General features: G+C 41.1%; 2 protein-coding genes across 6 annotated transcripts in view; both read right to left on the reverse strand.

The window, feature by feature from the left end:
* Window positions 1–25,096, reverse strand: part of KLHL6 (kelch like family member 6) — a 252,558-nt gene that overhangs the window by 96,372 nt on the left and 131,090 nt on the right. The window lies entirely within an intron of this gene.
* ARHGEF4 (Rho guanine nucleotide exchange factor 4) overlaps window positions 1–25,096 on the reverse strand; it is a 155,743-nt gene that overhangs the window by 66,254 nt on the left and 64,393 nt on the right. For 4 of the 5 annotated variants that reach the window (XM_081008392.1, XM_081008393.1, XM_081008391.1 and 1 more), the window contains one exon: window positions 24,103–24,232. In XM_081008392.1, coding sequence (XP_080864518.1) covers window positions 24,103–24,232 — 130 coding nt within the window. Of the gene's footprint in view, window positions 1–12,772; window positions 13,092–24,102; window positions 24,233–25,096 lie in introns of those variants that run through there. The other variant, XM_081008394.1, reaches the window with a different exon arrangement.

Consider the following 25,096-nt stretch of genomic DNA (forward strand, 5'->3'; position numbering starts at 1 on the left):
TGAAATTAATGAACATGGCTAAATTAGATCCATTAATTTCAATAGGTCTCATCTGGGTAAAGATTGAGGTCTACCTCATTTTCCTCTTTCCTCATTGCTTACATCCCTCTACACCTTCCAATGTATATACCTTCCAATGCAGTGCTTCTTTTCTTTAAAAATGTTTAGGGGTACTCTCATTTTGACTCAAGAAAATCACCATTTTATAGTTCAAATTGGGGGAAATTAATACAGTAAATGGACAAAAGTACAAAGTTTCACAAAATGTTTAGGGGTATGCGTACCCCTGCATCCCCCCCAGAAAAAAGCATTGTTCCAATGTACAAACTCACAATAATTCTTGATGCTTTGCTTCAAACCCTTTTAGGATGAAAGTTATTAGGCATACAAATAGACCTGAGGTGACTGCTGATGTTACAAAAACCAAATAGATCTGCAAACCAAGGGAAAGTATTACTAATCCCTTCTGCAGTTCTTAAGAAGAAGAGGTTGGGGGGGGGGGGGCTCTCTCCCACGTGAATGGTTGCATGTTCCTCAAACATAGCCTATAACTTGCACTTCCTCCCCACAAGTTGCTAATGGTACCTCTACTGCTTCATGCCACAAAATGGTTCAGAAGGAGCTGGTGGACGTACAAACAGATCAACAGGTGTGTAGGGCAGACATTATTACAGAAGGCTATATTTATAGAAGACTTCAGGTGTTCACAGTAGTTCACATAAAGGCGCCTGTGAGAACACATGAAGCTAGGTCTGCCCCCAGATGACTTCACATATGACAGCAATGCTCCCATGCTGATGTACAGTCAGTTCAGTCTGAATGGGGCCTGGTCACCATACAAAGAATTTCCACCATAGAGATGGGAAACTTGATTTGCGAGGATTCCCATCTTTACGCTGAAAACCCTTCATGCATTATACAGGTCTCTTCAGATTCAGTCAACCACGTGTTGGTTCAGGAGAATTGCCAGAAGACATGATGTCAAAAAGGGAAGAAACTAGCTTTATGTGTTCTCACAAGTGCCTTAGCATGTTCTGCAGTGGGCCCCTCGAGAGTCCTTAATGTTGGATTTACAGGAAAGAACCTGTCCTTTTGTGTTCAGAATGCAAGGCATCACTTTGTCTCCATGACATCACACAGACAAGGGGTGTTTAAATAACACCACTTCCTACAGATGCTTCCACAAGAACAAAGACAACCTGCTGAGCTAAATTCCCAAATTTAGGAATCTCTCTTCAACCAGGAATCCTCTTGGCTTCTGATTTTTATTATCTGGTTACACTGTCAGATGTCATACATGGCTCCCTATGCCAGAGCCAAGAAATGACTTGTGAAGTAACTTGTGTTTATTTTCTGTTGTATAAAATAATAAACTGTCTCAATTCTTCTTTCAGCACCTTCCCCTCGCCTCCTTAAAATTTACATCTTGCCTGTGGAGGCTGCAGAGTTTCCTTATGTTACTGCTAAATAACCCAAAAGCAGTGGAACTCCCCACTTTATCATTTAAAAGGCTCATATGTTTAAGGATTAAACACTGTTCTCTGATGAATGATTAAAATGATCTATTATTGCCTCAAAGTTGGATTTCTAAAGTAAAAGTATAGACCTTTGAAAGAATTATCTGCTTGCTGCCTTACTCAGAAAATCTCAAGATAATATCAGATAATTTTCTCACAAGTTTCCTTCCATGAGTCCTAAATGCATATATGAGAAATCAACATATTACTATGCTTAGATGAAGATATGCTTATTTGCCAAAAATAATTCAGATTCTGCACCAATAAGAACATAGTTCTTCATTAAAATTCTAAGCCTAAGCCTTAGATGTGCCAGTGCATAATAACTTTTGGTGTAATCCTATGCACACTTACTTGGAAGTAAGCCTTGCTAAACAAAGTGGAACTTACTTCTGAGTAAATATGATGAGGAACAGCAGCATAATCAGAAACACCAGTGACTCGGCCATCATAGTATCGAGGGTCTGCCTTCTAACACTTGTGGCATATGGTCAATCCCAGCATGTTATTAAAAAAAATGTTAATGCTTATTTAATATACATTTTATTTAATGCATAGGGGATAATATTACTCCCATACTTCACAGGTTTGTGGAGATAATATATGCTAAGTTCTCTGAACACTAAATTTGTTTTAAAAAAGAAGATCAATGTGTATTGTTTGTCTCACATAGCGAGGACATGAACACTTAATTACAACTTCCCCTTATTCCCACTTCCCCTTATTCCCATTTGCAAATTCCGCATGATTTCTTGACTTGGTGCCTCTTTCCCTCCTAAACAGTATGGATATTTTATCTTGCTTTTGATCAGCAAATGTATTCTGTTTCACAATAAAAAGTCTATAACATAATAAGAATTAAATATTTGAGACTCTCAGAAATGGGTGCCCAGATGCAACCCTCTAGCAAACATCCTAGATGTTGGCAACATAAAGCACATAAGTTGGCAGCATAAAGCACTGTTGATATATCATTTCCCAATTAAATATATTTGAAGTTTGTAAGGGGTCGTCCGCGACACACATTTGGAATATGCACAGCTCTGTCTGCAACATTGCTCTGTACTTTAATTCCTCAGCTCATTATCATTCTTCATTCACTTTCCACAGTCCATTGTACTGACTTCCTCCAACAAGGCTTTGAAGTGTTGAAATTTAGAGAAATTCGGTTAATGGACTAATCATTTTCTGCTGATTGATTGTTACAAGTATTGGCTGACAATCCTATCTAGCCATTGGAAAGTCTATTATATTCTTCAGCTTTCTCTATGTCAATTTTTACTATACAAAAGTCCACCTCAGGGCATTACAGGCTGATTTATTACATTTGTAAATGTCTTACTTTGTAAATGGATATAAGGCTGCTGGAAAACCGAGTGTCAACAGGTGATATGAACTGAGGACAACCTACACACACACACACACACACACACACATCCCAATCTAGATTGGGGGCCATGCATGTGCAATTTGCATTGAGAGTGGTAACTCCCATTCACTTTAATGGGGGCTTTCCCCCCAGATAGATACAAACTGTAGACATGGTGGGTCCAATCCAGATAGAGACTATAGTGGTGGTGGGGGGGGGGGCAAAGAGTTAAAGCTCACTATGCTATGTTAAGCTCCTCAACAGGACTAGGGGACCTGTGCTGGAAAAATGTGTATAAAACAACAAGTTCTCCACATTTAAAGGGACAGCTATGTAGCTAAAGTAACTAACATGTGGTTTGGTCCCAATTCCCTTACTGTGCCACAAATTATGGCACTACCAACCCAAGTTTATGATGGAACATGAAAAACTAAGCTTAGAGGGCTTTAAAAGATCTTGAGAAACTTTAAACTTTAAAAGATCTTGAGAAAGATCTTTAACTTTAAAAGATCTTGAGAAAGATAAAAGAGAGCAATGATGCACCAGAACTCTATACAGAGCTTCAGGTCTGAAAATCTTTGTTTAGATGTTTTTGACCACATTTTGGATGCTAGGTAATAATTAACTACACCTAGTGGAAATGTCACACTGAAGTGTGGCTGCTTAATTATTACAAAATGGAGCAAACCTCACTGCATCATTCGAATCCCTCACCATGACATCAAGCCATATTGATGTAACTATGTCAATGCAATCATTTCCATGACAACAGACTAGCATGTTCCAAATATAGATGTGTAAAAACTTCAGCAGAGGAAAAGAAGGTAGAGATAAATAAGAAAGATGCATAAGATTTCCAGATACAGATAGCAAAAAACCATAAACATCATGAACAAGCACTATACTACAAATTTATGCCTTCAAAATCTTTGCAAGGTGACTTACTCTGTCTCTTAACATTAAAGGCACAATGGAGTTTAACCCATATTTGGCAATGGGAGTTCTATTACCATGTTTGAGAACTATAAATAAATTGCATTCAAACCCAAATAACTCTTTAGTTCAGTTAGCTCTCATTTTTTAATATGAAAGTTCTGCAGGCTATTATGGAAGCACAACCACCAGTGCTTGTTCAAGCAAAGCCAGTACTTTCAGAGGAAGCTTCCCAACTGGAGCGCCAGCTCAAAGTCTAAGAAATTGGCTCATTATTAAACAATGGTTTCTGTTCTCCCAAACCGGATGTCCTTGGACTACACCTACCATCATTTCTGTTTACTGGCTGTGTTCAGTGGCGGAGGAAGAGGAGTGCGGGGAGAGCGCACCGCCCCTGGCAGCGCAATCCCGGTGGGGTGCCATCGCGGCTGCCCCCCACCCACGCTGGGAGCCACGCCCCTGCAGGCGGTGTGCCATGCCCCCGTGGGAGACGCGCCACGCCCCCAGGACGCGCGCCAGTCCTGCCCCTGCCTGCTCTCCGCCCCCCGGTGCTGGAGCATGAAGCTCTGCCACCGGCTGTGTTAGCTGGGTTTGATGGGAATTGTAGTCCAAAACATCCAAAGGGTACCAGGTTGGGAAGGCTGTATTAGCATATCACATTTTTTATTATGTGGTTCCAAGTAGCTCTCTTTTTTCTTCACTGAAGGACCTACTACCCTATCTATTGAACCACTCCCTAAATTTGTAGGTCAGAACCCAGTGGTAAACTTCTGCATTGATTTGAGTTCCCTATATGGCCACTTTAGTGGAATTATGATGCTTTTTTGTTCACAGAGGAAGACCCTCCACTCTCCCCATGCATCAGACATGTGGCATGTTGTGTGGGCTTCTGCTACAGTCAGATTTTGAACAGTAAGTGGCTGGGGGGGGGGCGGTCATGGTTGACTGTGGCTACTGAATTAGTTTATTTACAGAGTTATTGTCTGTATATATAACAGTTGCTGTGTTTTTGTATTTTGATTCCTTGGACCTGATTATTTCACATTCATATATTTCATGTTTGTATATTTGTGAAATTGTCACAATTTACTTGCGTTTACTTTCTTTTTTGTAGCGGAAATAATAGTCTAAGAAAGGAGGGGCAGGGAGATTTCCAAAATGCACACCAGGCACGGAAATGAAAGCAAGCAAATCAGTGACCCTCCTGCCTCATTATATTTGCAAATGAAATTATTTTCCAAGTTGAGTGTCCCTTTTTGCATATGTGGGTGGTGGGGACACAAGGCTGGACCAGAGTCTGCTAAAGAGAAAGCTCAACTAGTCTTTGCTTTGGGGAAGGGTCTACTGCTGGGCCAAACATGTGTACACCCTTTGTGCCCTGCATGCCTGATCACAACAAAAGATGCTATTGATGAGGAAAGCTGCTGTTTAAAATTGAATTTTCTAGGAGCTTACACATAAGAATGCCCTTTGATATGGTTTGGATTGTAATAAATTACTTCAGTAGCGTGCAGTAAGGAAACAATGCATGGTTGTGTTTAATAAGATTACTGTAGTTTTATTTGTGTTATGTGCTGTGAATAGAGAGGAAAATATGATTCATGTATTTCTAGCCCTGGATTTGGCTTAGTTTTAGGCAGCTTGGGACATGCATTTTCAATGGTGCCGTTCTTTTTATGCATAAAACTCTGGTAGAGAGGCTGTATGTAGCCTTTCTACCACATTGGCTGCCAGCTAGTTTTTGGGCCCAATTCAGTGCTGGTTTTGACCTATAAAGCTCTAAACAGCTTAGGACCACAGTGCCTCAAGGACTGCCTTTTCCCATATGAACTGACCCAGACCCTACAATCATCACCCTTCTTTGTGTGCCTCCTCCATGAGAGGTCCAGAGCGTGGCAACTCGAGTGTGGGCTTTTTCTATGCCCAAAACTGGAAAGAGGAATGGCTCAAAAAAGAGATGATTGGCAACTAAAACTGATGAAATACACAGAGATGGCAAAACTCACCGGAAGATTAAGAGATCAAGATGAGAGACTTTTTTTAACAGAATGGGGTGGGGGTTTTTTAATATATGAAAAAAATTTGTAAACAATTAAAAAGGTTAGCAGGATTGACAAAAACACAAACAGTAATAAATTTAAAGGGATTACAAAGGCTAAATTTGTAAAAAGGATAAACTTGGATATGCAGTAAGAATACATAGAAAAAGAAGAAACCGCAGAAGGGGAGGGAGGGAAGTCGCATAAAATATTATATGATTTGTGTACATTTATATTCATTGTTGAAGGATGGAAAATGGGAAAACTGAATTTTTTTATTTTTTTTTAAAGTGGGCTTTTCTGTGGTGGCTCCCCACCTGTGCGGTGCTCTCCCCAGGGAGGCTCACCTGGTGTCTTCATTACGTATTTTTAGGCACCAGGCAAAAACATTCTTCTTATCCCAGGCCTTTGGCTAATTAAACAATCTTTGGCCTTTTAAACTGGGGGTATTGTTTATTATTATTATTATTATTATTATTATTATTATTATTATTACTATGCTATATATTTTTGTGTTTTTATCCAAGCAGCGACCGTTTTAGGTGTTAAATTGACACACAATCACTGATGTGTGGGTCCTTTTGGACCTGGAAGAAGGCAGAATAGGAGCAGGATGGACGGAAGAACATGGGTGGGGCAAGGCAGAATGGGGCAGGGCGTGCTAATACACCTTCTGTTGACATGTGGGGGGGAATGGAATCCCCAAGCGAAATGGATAGTTAAATTATTATTAACTATCATTAATAATAATAGTTATTATTTTTGGTGGTGCCTATCCATATGCAATATTTCTATCTGACATGTATTTTCCTCGCCCCACAACATACCTTTCTTGCTTAGTTTTCAAATGCTAGCAACTCTATATTCCCACAGTGAAGTCTCTGACCCTTTGATTTCATTCAGTTTCAGGACTGGTGGCTCTGCATTTATCTCACAATTCAATGCACCTTGATATAAGCTGTTGCACGTAAAGATCAAAGCTAATTTACCACAACAGAAAGAGCCCAGTTATTTTAAAGAGAGAGAAGGAATTAATAACACCCTTTAATGATCTAGAAAATTATTGTGTGCTTTCTCACCTGGAGTCACAAACGAAAGGCAAGGAAAAAGGGAGATTAAGAAATTCATCAGAGTAATTTGTGATGATGAAAATGATGAATCCCACTGATGCCTTCTAACTCGCAAGATGTCAATTCAAGCATGAAATACAATGTCTGCACTGGTATATGCTTTGGAGCACCTACGGATTTATTTTTGCTCTTGAAAAGGTGCCGAATGCTTCTTTCATCCTTTCTCTGTTGCATTTTGCTTCCAATTTCCTCTGAAGACATGACCCAAAGGCACAAGGTCAATTAAATCATACACAGCAGTCCATGGACAAAGTTCATATATCAGTGCTTCAAGGAAGTCTCCAGACAAAAGCATCTTAAAAAGGAAAACCTCACAGCCTAAACAAGAAAGATGCTAACCATTTATTATCAATTCTGTAATGCAAAAAATAAAATAAAAAAATGCAGTCTTGGAAAAGATAAGCTAATTACAAGGAATGATAAACCATTGATAGCTGTTTTCATGAAAGGCACCAGCATATTAGTCCCTTGCTTTGCTACCCAGAGATTCTTATCATCTGTTGACTGCTAGAAGGTCCTCAATCCCCTTTGTGACTATAAAAGCTAGGAAAGATAACCTGCAATATATATGCTATCTTTCACAGATGAACCTGCAGAATTTTCAGGGTGTTGCATAGAAAGAACAGGAGTGAAGCTATACTAAGAGCCCTGAAGCTGACCAAGCACTGAGCCACGACATACACTATAAAGGGAGGGGGGGCGTTTTCAAAGAAACAAGAGTACTAGCCAATAACCTGTGGCTATCCAGATGGCATTTGGACTACAACTCAAAGAATCCTTGGGCATTGGCTATGCTGGTTGGAGCTGATGGAAGTAATAAACCAACATCTACAGGCCGCAGGTTCCCCACCCCTGATTTATAGCGTATAAAAGTCAACCACTCTCATTTGCCAACAAAAACTTAGTGTGACACAAATCCATTTCATTCACTATCATATCTCTAGCTGGGATAGATCCTGATGTTTCATGGGTGAGGAGGAAAAGCCCAAGATCTCGTGCTAGTTAAAGCTTTCCTGACTTCTGTGGGTTACAACCATGACACTAAAGTAATTTTTTTTTAATGTATCAAGTCATAAATGTATCTATCTTTACAATAGGCTCTGCAACTCTACAACTGTACATCTTCATCTGATTCTCTGCCTAAATTAATTAAACGACAATTTTAACCATAAGTTCTTGTACCCCAAACAGCCTTGTTCTACCTGAATAAACTCTGCAATGTTACCTTCATGAATGAGCATGAATAATTTAGTCAGATTTCCTATTTCACTTGATTCTGAAATGCCATGGTATACCTACACCAGCAAAACTGCATGCCTTCATCTGCCCCAGCTGCAACAAAACATGTCTCTCCCATATCGATCTCTACAGCCACAGCAGGCATGCAACTCTCCAATGGTTTGACTTCACCCCTGAAGGTGCACTCTTCCATTGTCTCCCGAGACAGCTGGATGCCAACAAGATAGGCCTCTGATAAATCTAGCTTCCTTCTTATAATTTGAATTCCTTCTTCTCAGAGTTATTAAAATGAGTATTATTTCAAATGACACTTCACCAAAGCTTTGTATTGTTGTACTAGAAATAAACCTACTTCCTGTTCCCAATATACTCAAGAACTTCATTTGCCTTATTTGGTTTCATCATGCAGTTGGCTCCTATTCAATTTTGACAAACTAAGGTAAGCATTTCCTTTTGGGTCCCTAAACAATAGCACAGCTAAACATTTGAATTCATCTCCAGATGCATGAAGCAGGGATGGCCCTACCATTAGGCAGACTGAGGCAGCTGCCTCAGGTGGCAGATGTTTCGGAGCCAGTGAAATGCTAGAGGCAAAGAGTTGTGTACACTGAGTAGTTCGCCCTGCACATCATAAATTAGCTTATTGTCCTTGGATATGTTAGAGGATGCTATCTCATCACCAGTGTTGAAGTAAGATTCAGCTGCCATTCCAGTCAACTTCAATATGCAGCAATGTGGGGTTGGGGGCATTTTGCCCTTTGCCTGAGGCAGAAAAATTGGGCTAACCCTAGAATGCCTTTACATTTCATGAAACTGATTTTCATTGTGTTCCTGTTGCTCAAATTTGTGAGGTTTTCCAGTATACCTTACATGTCTTATAAACTCCTCATCTGACATTTCCTAAACTCACTTGATTGAATCAGTACACTGACGATAAAATTAGACACCCAATGGAGGATTTTGTTTTCAATGTTTGGTGAGGCTTAATGTTTACCAAAAACAATACATGGTTATACGTGCATCCACACACTGAGCACACACACCTAGACAGAATGGAAAAATCATAAAATCAATTTGTTTCATAATAGTCCCATAATGTAATAAAAATGTAAATCATAAAGACTGCTTTATTATTTAATTACATTTTACATGTTTTCTAGCTTGCAGAACCTCAGGCTCACCACCTGCATTACCAATACCTTTTCAGTAAATGCAATATCCTGTTAATGAGCTAAAGAAATCCCTTTTCATGTTTAACTGTTTCTCCCAGCAGATCCACAGAGCACCAGTAAAAATGTTAATCCTGCTTCGACATTTTCCCATTTAGAGTTATGGTATTGACAAAGTTTTATAAAACATATTTAGAGCTCCAGGTAAGAGCCTGGTACATAGTTTCACTATCTTTCTTTCTGTTTAAAATATTGGGTGTTTCAAGAAGTGTTTTTATTATGAAATCAGTGCTATTCATGCATTCAAGTTTTTTGCAGCAGCCACATGCAACTTTGTGGACTTCACAATGCCAGTCTCTCTCTCTCTCTCTCTCTCTCTCTCTCTCTCTCTCTCTCTCTCTCACACACACACACACACACACATATTTAAGCCTGATTTACTCTTTCCTTGGAAAATCCACTAAGTTAAAAAAAAAACCTGTTGTCAACAACCTGTTTGCAATATCTGAATGACCCACTTACAATATTAAGATTGTCTGGAAGCAGCCATTAAAAATATGGAGTTGTTTTCCTTCTGGCTGTCTTTGCTGTTTAATTGCTCGTTCTATTTACCATAAGCAAAATAGATTGGGAAATGAATTCTTTGAGAAGCTTGTCCTTTAAGAAAAATGTCAGTCACCACGAGTCCTTCCTGTGTCAATGTTCATGAGGCTTGGCAAAAACTGGGTTGTAATCCAAACCTCAAATGCCTTGAGCTTTTCCCCCTTAACAAACACAGCATGGCAGGACAAGTACGGTATTAGTTAAACAATGGCATGGCAAACTCTCTCTCTCTCTCTCTTTTGGAGAGGGGTTGTTGTAAATTACCACTGGAAGAAGCATTCTGATGAAGAGACTTCTCATTGTCCTCCATCCCTCCGAGTGGGAACAGGATGGATGTCAGATCTAAGTCAATTTGGTACAATGACAATGAGCTACTAAAATCTTACCAGTCTCCAACAGTAGGTAGCAAGAAGAGAACTGTAAATCTTTCCTATAGCTGAAATAAAGAGCCCATAACCTTAAGTCGAGCAGCCAGCTACAAGTGCTACAATTCTTTTACCCAAGCTGCCAGCATGGTGGCCCTGATTTGGATGGACCCTAGCAGGAGCTGTAGAAAAGCTTTAACCCTTTACCCACCACTGCAGTCCAAGCCTGGCTCAAAGGCCCCATGTGTGCAATTTGCATGGATGGAAAAACTCCCATTTGCCTATCTTTTCCTATGCACGTCGCAGGTGCAAGGAGCCCAATCCACATTAGAAACATAGCAGGAGGCAAAGGGCTAAAGCCCCCAAACTGGCAAATTGTGTGGATGTTTTTAACATACACAAAAACCCCTACACTTAAAGGCACAGCTACATAACTAACATAGCATGTAATTTTGCCCTGAGCCAGTGGTCCTTTGAGAATCTTCCTCGAATTCCCCCAAAATAATTTTCACAAAGCCAATTTTCAAACTAACAGGAAGGAAAGTGAAGATTTTTTTCCTCTGTGTGTCCACAGACCCCCTAAATCCCATCCATGGACCTCCTAAGAACCCCTACCCTAAGGCGTCATTTGCTTTTTAGTCCAAAGCCACAGTAGAAACACAAGCACTGCTAAGACCTTATCTCTACCGCAGAATACACATCAACTGCAAGGTAAATCTTGCATTATAACTCCAATACAGTGAGACACCACATATCAACGAATAGCTTTCACTGAGTTATCAGACAGCTATAAAAACAGGGAAATAAACTGGATTGCTCACTCAGAAAACATCAGATGATAGTCTACTGTGGATTTATTTTTCCATATCAAGCATACACACATTTTATCAGATGCACATCTTTTGCACAGGATGGGGCTATACCACATGAGCCATAAAGAGCCATAAGCTTAGGTACCTTTGCAAGACAAACTTATTATCATTCCAGTAGGAATCTTGCAAATTGCAACAGAAGCATTGCATAGAACAGGAGGAGATACTTTCAAAGGGTTCCAAAGATGAAACTGAACCTTCTATCCAATCCAGGCTTCTAATGTTGGCACACAGCAAACCTGGTGGAAAATACGGTTCTCCGTCATGCCTGAAGGCCCATGCCAAAACTAACCAAAGGGGGAAAGTAGCTTATTACCAACTAGTGGATAATGAAACTGATGGGCAATATCAATCTAAAACAGAAACCTTTGTAGTTATCAATCAATAGTGAAATCAGAATACTGCAAATTCTCCCTAATATATCATATTTACAGTTCTTACCAGTGTTAGAAACTGAGTTATGGAAGCTAGCAGCTAAAGGCACCTTAAACCCAGGTTGGGGCGCAACAACGGAATGTCTAGGTGTGCTTTTTTATAGCAAGAATACAAAGCTGAAAATGAATGAACTGCAGCTAAAATATTATGTCCCTTTTTCACATGGTCTGGTCCTTCCCTTGCCCACCCCCATAGTATTCTTAAGAGGGTCTCTGAAGTAGCTGGGAGTGAGGAGGCAGAAAAAGGTCCCCTTCCACTCTGCAATTTTAATCTGAAATCTTAGGCGCAGTACTGCGCCCAGAGCTCGGAAACTCCTTGCGCTAATGAAATTCCCTGTCGCAAAATGCGCCTATAACAATGGGAGTTTCGAACACTGGTTCTTACCTATGAACATACAGTGGTACCTCAGGTTACATACGCTTCAGGTTACAGACTCCGCTAACCCAGAAATATTACCTCTGGTTAAGAACTTTGCTTCAGGATGAGAACAGAAATTGTGCTCCGGCGGCGCGGCGGCAGCGGGAGACCCCATTAGCTAAAGTGGTGTTTCAGGTTAAGAACAGTTTCAGGTTAAGTACAGACCTCCAGAACGAATTAAGTACTTAACCCAAGGTACCACTGTATATTACATCGCTTGAATGACAGATGCCAACAACACTGAGCCAGAACAGTGTTGGAAATGAATAATAAATAAGATAATTCTCAAAGAAGACAAAAGGGACACAAATCAGACTGTAATAGGCTGTAATGCTAATCTTCCTCAATAATTTAACGAGGGGGAAGGCATGCTGTATTGTGGATTTTACAACTTCGCCAGTGTGGAAACAGCAAACTGACAAAGACTATAAGCATCTTTTCAAAACCTTGAAATCCTTGCTTCTGAACTCTTGATTCCTGAAGTGTGATCAGGTGCTTTTGCTTCTGCTACAGTCTTGAGTAGTATACCAAGCACAAGGCATAGGTACAAAGCTCTGAGGTTATCTTGTTCTGCTGCCCAACGACCACGCTGCCCATCCTCAGTTATCAAAATTCTCCATTTCTTCCAATTTTATCTCCCAAGGTCAGTGCAATATCACAGAGCAACAATTGAGCTTTCCTTACCAGAAGCTGAATGAAGACTCTCCAAGCTCCAGTATCTGGAAAGGACACCTCTCATCCCACTGCCACCACCACACACCACTCCACTGCTGTCTGAATCCGAACCTGGGGAGAGCCCAGAGCTGCCACTGCTACTGCAGTTTTCTCCACTGTGTGCACCGCCAGACTCGCAGCTGGAGCATTGCTGGGTCCTCATGCAGGCAGGCAGAGGGGAGAGCCAAGAGGCTCTGCTGTTCCGGAGAAAGAAGGGAGATGGAACAGCACCGTGCAGCTACGCACAGGGCAGTGGCACCAGGTCCTGCTGTCTCAGAGCTGTGTGGGATTCCTCTCCTCTGAGTTGCCAGTCGCCTGCACGATGCAACCTGACATCATAGGGGTCCGTCAGGGAGGCTCCCTCTGTGACTGATGAAAAAGCCTCAGCTACCGTTTGCAGAAGCTGGGCTTGCTTCTAAGCTGATTGCCAAGGCATTAAACAACCCGAGGACTAGATCACCGGATCGAGAGCTTAAATTCCAAAGGGTCAAGAAATAAAGTGACAATATCCTTTGCACACATACCTGTGAATAAGGCCCGCAGAAAAGAATGAGACTGACAGCTAAGTAAACACGCAGAGGACTGGGCAGCACATGTTCACACTGTCCTGAGGATATCTAGAACTAGCTGGAGCTGCAGCAGTTAAAACTGTTTTACAAGGCACTGGAACCACCACTACATAATGGGGAAAATATACACTCGAAAAAGATCAAATCCAAAGAAGCAGGGACTGGCCCTCAAGACTATGTGATTGGTGATGTGAGGCAAAATCACTTTTTAAAGTGCATACATCATACCAGGGAACCTGTGACTCGTCAGGTGTTGTGGGGACTCTCATCATCCTTGACTATTAGCTGCACTGCTGGAGCTGCTGGGATTTGGAGTCCAACAAGATCTGGAGAGCCACAAATTCATCATCCTTGGTTTAAATAAAGTTTCACTCTGAATGTGGAATACATACATGAGAACATTTTGTGCTCCTGGCTCATGCTTTGGCACACAACTGCAAGTGCAGGAAGAATTCCTAGGGAAAATAAGGCATTCAGGTGGTTCAGAGTTTTTCATGCTAAAAGTACATATTTCTGTGTGCGGTCTGCAATTCCCAAGCAGAGTTCTGCTAACAGACAGCTGACCAGCAGAGGCTATGCAAAACTATTTTGTCTTTTGATGAGCACACCTAAGACATGAAGAAATCCCCAGAGCTTCCTGGAACGATAAGAAATTTACTAGGATTTCCAATTTTTCCCCAGGGCAGGGTTTCTGTGCCCTTGAGACACTTGTATACCAGGAAAATTTCAGGAGGAGTACCTTTCTCATCCCTGTCTCTCCATGCAGGGAAAGCTGCTAAATGTTTGCCTTCACAAAGCCATTAAAGGCACTGGAGCTCAGCCAGAAAACAGTTGGCAGCTCTAGGACCTATGAAATCCCCCATGGATGCACTTTCCATGCAGTATCTTTGTCAATCTACAAAAGCTAAAATAGAAACATTCTTGGAATACCGTCTTCCTGAATGCAGCTAACTGTTGCATTTGTGATAATTCCTGCAACAGGTTGAAATGATTAAAGTATGCTTCCTCCCTCACAAAAAACAACAATCACATTTTGCTGTAAAATATTAAATATGTCTCGTAGACATTTGTTTCCCTCCCAATGTTAGCTGAGAGAGAGTCAGAGAGATCCCACTCCTGTGCACAGTGAAACAAAGACAGTACAAGACTGCATTCCCTGCAAGGAAGGAATTCAGCTTTTAAATATGCAGAGACTATGAGCAAAGAGACCCTGCAAGTATTTCCAAGAGGCACAATCAACTGCTTCTCTTATGGGGCCCAGACAGGGATGATATGACATAAACTAGAACACAGAGAATACAGTTGAAGCAGGCTGAAGCCTTAAAACTCTACAAAGGACACCTGTTGTCCATCAATTTATTTCAGCTGGGTGTCCTTTTTTCTGTACATTTTGATAATATTGCACACAGACTGAAGTCTCCAGCAGACCTAAAGATGACTGAAGACATCCTTGAATTTCAAGACAAAAGGAATCTCTCCCTTGGCTTTTTGTTTTCTGATGAACAGTGTTAATCAAAGAACAGCCTTATAAATGCTCGGGAAAGTTTGTTTTATTCTATTTGAAAGATGCAAGTCATGCCCCTCGCTGTGTTCAAAGCAGCTTCCAACAACCATTAAAATGTAAGTTCATGATAAAACAAAATAAAACCAGTTAGCATTAGGTCTCCTATGAAGAAAGGTTTCCCCAGCTGGAGGTAATGAAGATCTTACATATTTAGCATCATAGAAGACAGCAAGATTAATCTGCTCTGTCATGAGGCATTAATGGAGCAAGGTACAGAACAGCCTCTCTCAAACAGCAGAGCTGTCTTACATGTGGTCAAGCTCTACATGTCTGCCAAACAGAAATACCAGCAGCCGTCTGGATGTTCATTCATAATGGGTCTATGAGGGGGCATGGAAAATTCCACAGGGCCTGGCTCTTGTGACATAGAGTAGAGTTGGAGCTGCAGTTGCTGTTTCTGCTACTACTTCCAGCCCCTGGTATTCTGACTCTGCCTTCAACTAAGGGCTCATCCACACTTTCACTTGACCCGTATTTCAATCATATTGTGTACCCTTTAATTCCCCCGGGTCTGAGAGCTTTTATTGTTCCACAGCTGTGGCTTGCGAAAATCCGATCTTACCCAATAAACCAAAGCTTAGTTAAACCAAATCTCTGTTTGGTTTCCGCACATCTGATGAGATCTGATTCAGTGAGTGAGATCATCAGAGTCCTAAAGTTTCCGAGCTCAACTACCCTGTGTTGGTCTGAGTAGCAATGGTGGTCAGGCCATTGTTGTTTTTATATAGACATCTTTGATAGCCACTAAATTACGTGTTACGATGCTGAGCCTGTTGCTTAGATCTTGTATGCCTTGCTGCAGCAATCAAAGATTATGGTTGATGTTATAAAAGCCAGAATGGATGATGTGCAGTTGGTTCTTCAAGGTGTGCAATAGATCATCTTTGGCAATTTCACTGGGGTCTTTGGAGGGAGGGGTAAGATTTTGTTTTGGCTTTTACTTTTCCACAGGTGGCTGTTTGTTTGCTTGTTTCTTAAAGGATTTAAATCTTGTACCTTCCACCCCGATTGACAGCTTCAGGGTGGCAAACTACAGGCAATGTATCTTAAAAACAATAAAAAAGACAATACAATAAAATCTGTGAAGCAACATATCAGCAGCCACACAATACCAAACTGCAGCTCCACTGAGATGCTCTGTCACATTCTAATTTAATTCACAGAAATGGAGGCAACATCATTAACCATGTTTCCTGACCTATCTCTCATTTATTTAATGTGGAACAAGCATGCATGGGCACATGCTTTAATCTGAACCAGGATCACAAAAGAGGGGAAAGAAATGGAAGAAGAAATAGGGCAGTGATACCTTTATTACGTATAGGACCTACAGGTGTTTGAAATGCAATTTTTCAAGTTAACCAGTTTCTTCCTCAGATTTAGATGGTTAGAGATATATATGGCAGGGAGGAATCAATGCTGCATTGTCAGGACATGAATGCAGAAGGAAGTAGTATATTAATGAAGATGCTGCTAATTAGATTATAAATAGCCTATGCAACTAAAATTCAAGTTGCAAAGAGTGTGACTCAAAAGTTAGCACTGAGTATTTTAAATGCCAAGTGGTTCACATAAAAGTATCATTTCAGTTGCCTGTTTCTCTTATTCGTGACCATCATTGCTACTAAGAAAAAAGATACAAACCCTTTTTGATGAGAATTGGCCGTGCGTTTCTAAATATATAACAAATATATAACAAATTTCATATTAACCTGCGAGACCTAGATTCTATGTCACTTCCCACAGATACATTTTTCTTCAAAATGATTAGAAAAGCAAAAATGTGACATTTGCTGCAAAGACTGTGTTCTGTTTCAATAGTGTTGCCTGTGGGGGATGCTTTGACATAGGCAACCTCCCCCTTTTTTGGGTGGGGGGGTGCAGCTTGAAGGAATGAAAGTGTATAATTCAGTTTTCTTGTAGCATACAATAGGAATAGTGGGGAAACAAAACGGGCCATTTTCTTGAGAATCTGCAGTGCATGACAAACATGGCACTAGCAAGAGCCAGGCACTGAGAGAGCTGAATCAGAGCTCAGGAAGAAGCTAGGGCATGGGATGTAGTTGGCTAAGGTGAATGGACAGCAGCAAACCAAACAACTGGGTGAAGAGGAGAACTAGGGAGAGAGAGAGAGGAAAATAGCTGGGGCAGAAAGCAGATCAGGGCACAGGTGTGAGAGAGCAAATGTGTGTGAGAGAAAGCATGTGCATGCCTGTAAAGTCATCTCAAAGTTGGTGTTTATAAACTGGATTCTGTGTAGATGTGATGCATGCAGATTATCTCGATTCTTTCTAATTTGGCTTCCATCCCAGGTTTGGCACTGAAACTGTCTTTGGTATCCTGGTAAATTATCTAGCCTGGGAGATGAAGGGTGAATGTGATCCTGTTGATTAGCCTCCTGAACATCTCAGTGGTGTTCTTACCCTTTCCCATTCCCAAGATGGCACTAACTTGCAGTGGTTCCAGTCACTCCTGAAGCATAGGTCACAAAAGGTGATGCTTAGAGACTGTGGCTGTATCCCATGGCTTTAGGTGTGTGTACAGTGGTACCTAAGGTTAAGAACTTAATTCATTTTGGAGGTCCATTCTTAACCTGAAACTGTTCTTAACCTGAAGCACCACTTTAGCTAATGGGGCCTCCTGCTGCTACCGCACCACAGGAGCACAATTTCTGTTCTCATCCTGAAGCAAAGTTCTTAACCCGAGGTACTATTTCTGGGTTAGCAGAGTCTGTAACCTGAAGCGTATGTAACCCGAGCTACCACTGTAATGCTAAAAGTTCAATCTCGTATCCCATGCTATTTCAACTGGAGATTAGGGTTCAGTATCATCAGTATGTTCTTTTTCATCAGAGGTGGACTTGATGCAAGCATCCTGACAAGGCAGAAATACTGTTAGTTTGCCGTTCTGTGTGCAAGTAAAAATTCTAACAGGACAGGTTAGTTGATTATCACTCTCTGTCTTCACACTATCTTTTCTCTCCTTTATCCTTACATGCCATGATTGACAACTTACTGGGTTAATTAAGTAGAGTCCTTCCATTAGGACCCTGATATGGGACTCTGTGGTTATTAGAATTGGAACAAGCCAGGATCTGAAACCAATTGCACTGTCAGAAGTTGCTTCTAGTAATCTAAGTCAAATGGGGCTGTCATTTTTTAAATGTTAGTATTTTAGGGTATTTAAAATACTAGATTTAGATATGTTTTCCTTGACTGCATACTAATAGTTTCAATTAATGGTAATTTGATACAGATTCCACATAAGCTACAGATTTTTTTAAAGATGTACCTCCAGAGGAACCATTCTGAGACCTGGATCATCTCAGAAAACAGCTGCTGAAGATGAACCAATTTTGCACAGTGGAATACGGCCCTCCCATGTCCTTCATTCTGACATTAGAAGAATTAAGAAGGACAGGAAATGAAACAAGTTACTTTGAATTACCTTCTTTTGAAAAGGTTGCAGTTTCATTTTGTGAACTTTTCTACTGCTGAGGTAATCACATATCAGCTTTCCTTCAGCTTGCAACTTTGCCGTAAGGCCACAAATGTACCATGTTATATCAGCGAAGAAAGCTAGTTTGCAAATCCACCAACTGCCAGCCAGACTTCCTATGCCAAACGTCTCTTTTCAGTCATCAAAAAGTGACACTTTCATTTGCAGAGCTTCAGAAATCATTGGTGCATTCTTCCATGACTTGGTCACATGATGATGTTATATTACAGCGCACTGACAGAGATTCCCTCCGTTTCTCCTGCAAAGTTTCTCAAATGCTAGTGATTCAGTCAATGGGAGCGGAGGTAATTTATTGCTGAGAAAAGAACTTTCTTGACCTCTTCAAGGATGAGTGCCTTCCCTCTGAGATTCTTGGAGACTAATGCATCATGGCCCCACGTCTTGTCGACATTGATAGACCCCATCTGGTGATTAGTTCGCCCCATCAATTCAGCATTTTGCCTGTAGTATTTCTTGTACTGTTTTGAAACCATTTTCTTGAAATGAAAGTAGTGCAGTTATTTTTCTGTATTTTTCTATGTTCTGCTATTGTTGTTTTATGCTTGGGGCTTTAGTGTTGATTTAGTGTGTTGTTTTTGATGAGATGGTATATTTATTGCTAGCTGCTCTGAGTGTTTTTGGTTAGAACAAGATATAAATTATTTGAAATAAATACAATAGATAAATTATATGGGCATGTTTGGAACATAAGTGTGCAGCTGTTATTTATACAATACCCTTCAGTTGATCTCTCTTCAACTTATAGTATGAGACAGCATGTTAGAATTTCAAAAATACTTCCTCTGGCATCTTTTATAACCTTGCTAGCTCCTTTTGACACCTAAGTGTTCATCAAACAGTTCAACTTTGATGTACAGAGCAACACCACCACCAGTACATCATTCACTGTTCCTTCTATACAGTTTCCCCCCAGATATAACTGTGCCCCACTAGTTCTCTCCATCCAATCAGGTTTTCATTATGTCCCTTAAATCAATGCCGCCCTCTAAGACCAAGAACTCCAGTTCACTCAGCTTGGCACATTAGCATATAAACATTTGTAATACAGTCTCTCTCTTCAGGTGTCTTTCACATTTGTGTTTTGACATGTGGTGCTTTGGCCTCTCCGAATTGTTATCCCGTGCCCCTGCACTCACAATGCCTAGATTTATGCCTCCCCTATTTAAATTTTCACCAATTTTATCATATTTCTCCCAGAGAGATTTGTTCCGAACCGAATCCTCCTCAGCACCTATCTGCTCCCCCTGCCCCTCAAAAGTTGCTCAGCCACCTTTTTCATTTTAAGTGCCAACAGCCTGATTCCATCTAGGTTCAAGTGGAGCCTGACCCTTTTGTGCAGGCCTAGCTTGTCCCTGAATGTTCCACAGTGCCTAACAAATCTAAACCCTCTCCCTACATCATCATCTCATCCATGCACTGAGACTACAAAGCTGCCCCATCTAGCTGCCCCTGCATGTGGACCAGCAGCATTTCAGAGAAAGCTACCTTGCAGGTCCTGGCTTTCAGTATCCTACATAGCTACCTAAATTTTGCTTCTAGGACCTCATGACTACTTTCGCCCATGTTATTGGTGCCAGCATGCACCACAAGTGACTACTGACATTTTCCTATCTCCCAGGCTAGCTAGACAGCAGGAGACATCTACAACCCTTGCAACAGGCAGGTAATTCACCCTGTGATCTGTACACTTATGACATACCCAACTATCCTAATAATCAAATCATACACTACCAGGATCCCCCCACCATCCCCCCCACTACCAGGATCCTACCAGGATACTCTCACAAGAGGACAGCTGGCTCATCCTCCAAAATTGGGTCCCTTCTAAGGGATTGTTTCCCTCTTTCTCAGAGCGATGTAGGGGAGCTATCATCATGGGAGTGGGACACAGCTATAATGTCCTCAAAGACTTCCTCCACCAAGCCCTCTGCCTCTCAGCTAAATGTTCAGCCATCCTCTAGCCCTATATGCACTAGAGCACTAGAGAGGGGGAGGAGAGATAAACAGCCCCTCAAAGAACAATATCTTTTAAAAATTGAAAAACTGCAGGACGTTGTTGTGAGATGAGAAAACAGCATTTCTTGTTCTCTACTTCTCCTTTTTAAGGGCAACATGAGCACTTCTCCTGCTTGAGTAGTACAGTGAGAGAATACTTAACTCCCAAGGCATTTTTTAAAAAGTTCATAACGCCTGTCATTTTATGCTGTTCAGTTTCCATTACGTGCCATTCTTGGGCATGTTGGGCTAAGTTGCTGTGTTTTGTTCCAGTGTCCTGAAGCTTGTGAATAATTCCAAAGGTTCTAGCTAAGGTCACAATATTCAGTTTCAAAATATTCTGTGTAATCCAAAAGTTACCACTACATTTAATAGCATCCCTTTCCAGGATAACATCTAGAGCGTTCTAAAACCTGGGGCACCACCTATTGGTCAATCTCCATATATATTTCAACTCTATTAAAATAGTTTAATTCTTTCTCTTCTAAAGAACTTCAGACGAAAGGTTAACAGAGTTGAAACAACTGTGATCAGTTCTGTGGTAGAGCTGGAGAGAAGGCAGAAATAGGGCTACAGCTAACTCAGCAATCCCATTAGTTTCCCATGTGTTCCTAAGAAACTTTTAAGGAACTTAGAAAGCCTCCTGGTTTTTTGAGGAATAAGTGGGCAAAGGGTAGATCATCAACAGTATCACAGATAATGAAAGACTGAGAATTTTCACTACCAACTGAAGTCATTTTGTATGGTAAAGTGCAAATAGTAGGTCACTGAGAGTGAGATAAGAAAACACCCTTGAGCTGGAGGAATTAAGAAGTGGATTTCTGGCCTCTTGTTCTTCCAATATTGATTGATTGCATCTATACCCTATCTTTTCTCTAAGGAGCTCAAGGCGGTGTACATGGTTCTCTCTCTCCTCACTTAATCCCCACAACAACCCTGTGAAGTAGGTTGGGCTGAACAGACATGACTGGCCCAAGGTCACCCAGTGAGCATGTCTTAGTGGGGATTTGAACACCGGTCTTCCAGCTCCTAGTCTGATGCACTAACCACTACACCACACTGGCTTTCATTCGTTATAGTTCATTTTATTTTTGTCTGTTGAAAAAGATGCTTAATACATTTCACTGCATTCTAGTTTCCAATGGGGATCATCAAAACACACATTCTGTTCTTTTACTTGCTATTATTTATGCTGCATAGCATTTGAGGTCTTTTGACAATGGAAGTGTATATCTAAGGATAATAGTAATTGCATAAATAGAACAGAGCTGAAAGCAGGACATTTAAAAATGTTGGTGTATTTGGAAGGGTCCAAATGGCATAAAGATGTTTGCTGGGGAGAGGGAATATTCTCCCATTGCCAAGGCAACCAAGCTCATGTGCAACTTGGTTGCCTCAGCAATGAGAACATTAACTTCCCACACCAATTTAAACCTAGAGAAAACCTTCACTTTATTTACCCGCAATAAGATGGCCACCTATCTAAATCAGATTGGCTTAGTGGCTCTGTAATATCACTGTATTCATTACACAATCCTTATTGTCTGGGATCACACAGGGAAGGCAAAATCCTATTCTCTCTGCTGTCAGTACCGCCACCCCAGCACTAGGACAGCAGAGCAGAGGAGAAACAAGAGTTTTGAGTCACTGTGCTATACTGTGCAGTCAGAACGATCTACTCATGATGATTCCTGTCCTTGTAATATCCTGGCTAGAGTACTGTAATGTGTTACACATGGGTACATGGAGCTGCCCTTAAAAGAGAAACTGGAAGGTTCAGTTAGAGCAGAACTCAGCTGCTAGAATTCTGATGCATACCTTATTTTGGAAGATCAACATTGGCTGCCTATCCACTTTTGAAATCAATTTACAATGCTGGTGTTTACCTTTAATGACCTAAACAGCTTAGGACACAGATACCCAAAGGGACCCCTGACCATTAGGTCCAGTCGTGACAGACTCTGGGGTTGCAGCGCTCATCTCGCTTTATTGGCCAAGGGAGCCGGCATACAGCTTCCGGGTCATGTGGCCAGCAGGACTAAGCCACTTCTGGTGAACCAGAGCAGCGCATGGAAATGCCGTTTACCTTCCCACCGGAGCGGTACCTATTTATCTACTTGCACTTTGACGTGCTTTCGAACTGCTAGGTTGGCAGGAGCACGGACCGAGCAACGGGAGTTCACCCCGTTGCGGGGATTTGAACCGCCGACCTAGGCAAGTCCTAGGCTCTGTGGTTTAACTCACAGCGCCACCCGCGTCCCATTTCCCCATACTAGCCTGCTAAAAATGGCCTCTTTAGTAGGGGCATTATGTTGACACAAAGGAAAGGGCCTTTTCTCTGGTGGTACCCTGACTTTGGAATGCCGTCCTTAGATGATATTGGGATTGTACTCTATGCTGTTCTTCATTTTTCACTTTGTCTTGTTGTGCTTTGTTATGGTTATTTGCTGGTTCTAAAATATATTTATATATGTTTGCTGAATTAATCCTAGTCACACTTTTTGTACACCACATTGATGAACAGCAGTTAAGAAATTTTCATTTTAAAAAAGTATTGTGAACTGTATAGAAACTGGATTTTAGGAGGTTTTCAAAGGGTTGTGTGTGCCCCTTCAAAGCTCCATTTTCACTGTGCAACAATTTTGAGAGGGAGCACTTGGTGTGACCCTAATTAATGTATTGTGTCTCCCCATAAGACTTCTGTGAAAAAGACTAGCAGGGCAGGGCGTATCAAGGCAATACCTTAATACCTTTGATTTAAGAAAGGAATTCTAACAGTTTGGGATATTCAGGTGAGGCATCTCCAGAGAAACTAATTTTCTGACAAACTTCCCTAAGTGTTCTTTTCAAGTCTAGGAATAACATGTCTTTCTCCCCCAACTCTAACTAATTTATGATGTACTCCTGGTATCTGTCTAGTTGTGCCATACATGTGTGGATTTTCTTTACGGAATAAAGAGTTGGCAACAAATTGCTTTCCTTCCATACCCAGGAAAAGCCACCACTGCAGGACGAGGCATTTTGTAATGTCACCTCTCTCAAATGTGAAGCCCTCTGGAAGGGGCAGAACCCAGAAACCTTGAAAATGCACATAGATAATTCAGTATAAGTCATCACTTTAGCAAAATTCTCATCTAGGGCCACCTAGGGCTCTCTTTCATTTTCTAACAAAGCTTCGAAATCAGGCTTATAGCTTCTCTGACAACTCTTGCCAAAGAGATGTAAATTGAACACATAACCCATCTCCACTAAAATATTTCATCACATAGCTCTTATATAGAAGGGAAGCACCCCAAAGTGACTAAGGAAGTCACTTCACTTCCTCAAGTGAAGCAGTGAAATGCCAACAGTAATATTTCAAAGAAGCTGAGAATTACATATGAAAGCTTGACACGACATGGGGAATCTGTGGCCCTCCAGACTCTCTAATGTTGGACTCTCTAATGGCCAATAGCCAGGGATTATGGAAACTGTACTCCAGCACCAACAGGAGGGTCACAGGCTCCCCACCTCTGGTGTAACACCCATATCTAGTACAAACAAAATAGTACAGGGTGGAGATGGCATAGGCAAACCATTTCAAAATGAACCAATATAATATAAATATAATGTGCTGGTCAGAAATCAGGTGTCAATTTAAACAGTACTCATACCGGGAAATGAGATGCGCCTCCTCAAGCCCACGCAGTCTAATCCTGTAGGTGTGCTCTGGGAATAAAGGTGCAACTTGAGAGGAAGGGCTTCAAAGGCCACAGGTGAAGTAATGAATGGTCTCATTTTAACCTAAAGAGAAAGGTAGTAATGGGTAATTAAGGACACACTTAGCTGGGACTCCGAAAAAGCATTTACCTATTTTTTAAAAATACATACAGTGGTACCTCGGGTTAAGTACTTAATTCGTTCCAGAGGTCCGTTCTTAACCTGAAACTGTTCTTAACCTGAAGACCACTTTAGCTAATGGGGCCTCCTGCTGCCACCGCGCTGCTAGAGCACGATTTCTGTTCTCATCCTGAAGCAAAGTTCTTAACCTGAAGCACTATTTCTGGGTTAGCGGAGTCTGTAACCTGAAGCGTATGTAACCTGAAGTGTATGTAACCTGAGGTACCACTGTATTGTATTGTCAATGTTGTTTTCAGACCCGGTATGGTTAGACAGAAAAAGGGAGAGGAAGAGCAAAGCAAAGATTCTAAAGCAAAGAAATGTTATTATAAAGAGCATAAGGAACTTTGTATGTATCAGCTGCACAATATGGGTGCTTCCAAAGTGAAGGATTGATAAACAGATCGTTCACTGATGTGGGCTTTCCAGTGGGTGGAGCTTGACCGAATGCATCTATGCTGTGATTAAACAAAGAAAAAAGAGCATCTCGATAATGACAGTGCCGTGTAAACAATGCCAAGATTTTGCATGAACAAGTAGCACAAATTCCATAATAAATTCCTGCCTGGAAGCACCCTAAGACTCAGTATGATGGATCTGAAAGGAAAACAATGGCACCCTGTATTAACCCAAGGGGAATAAAGCTGTATCTAATAGCTTTCATCAATAGTTTTGATTTTTTTTTAAGAACTGTAAACTCTTCAACCTACTCTCCCCATCACTAGTGAACAAATCATGATATAAGAAATGAAAGATAAGCCATTGTGT

The sequence above is a fragment of the Podarcis pityusensis genome (assembly GCF_964106645.2).
Source record: "Podarcis pityusensis genome assembly, chromosome: 5".
Classification (NCBI taxonomy): Eukaryota; Metazoa; Chordata; class Lepidosauria; order Squamata; family Lacertidae; genus Podarcis; species Podarcis pityusensis.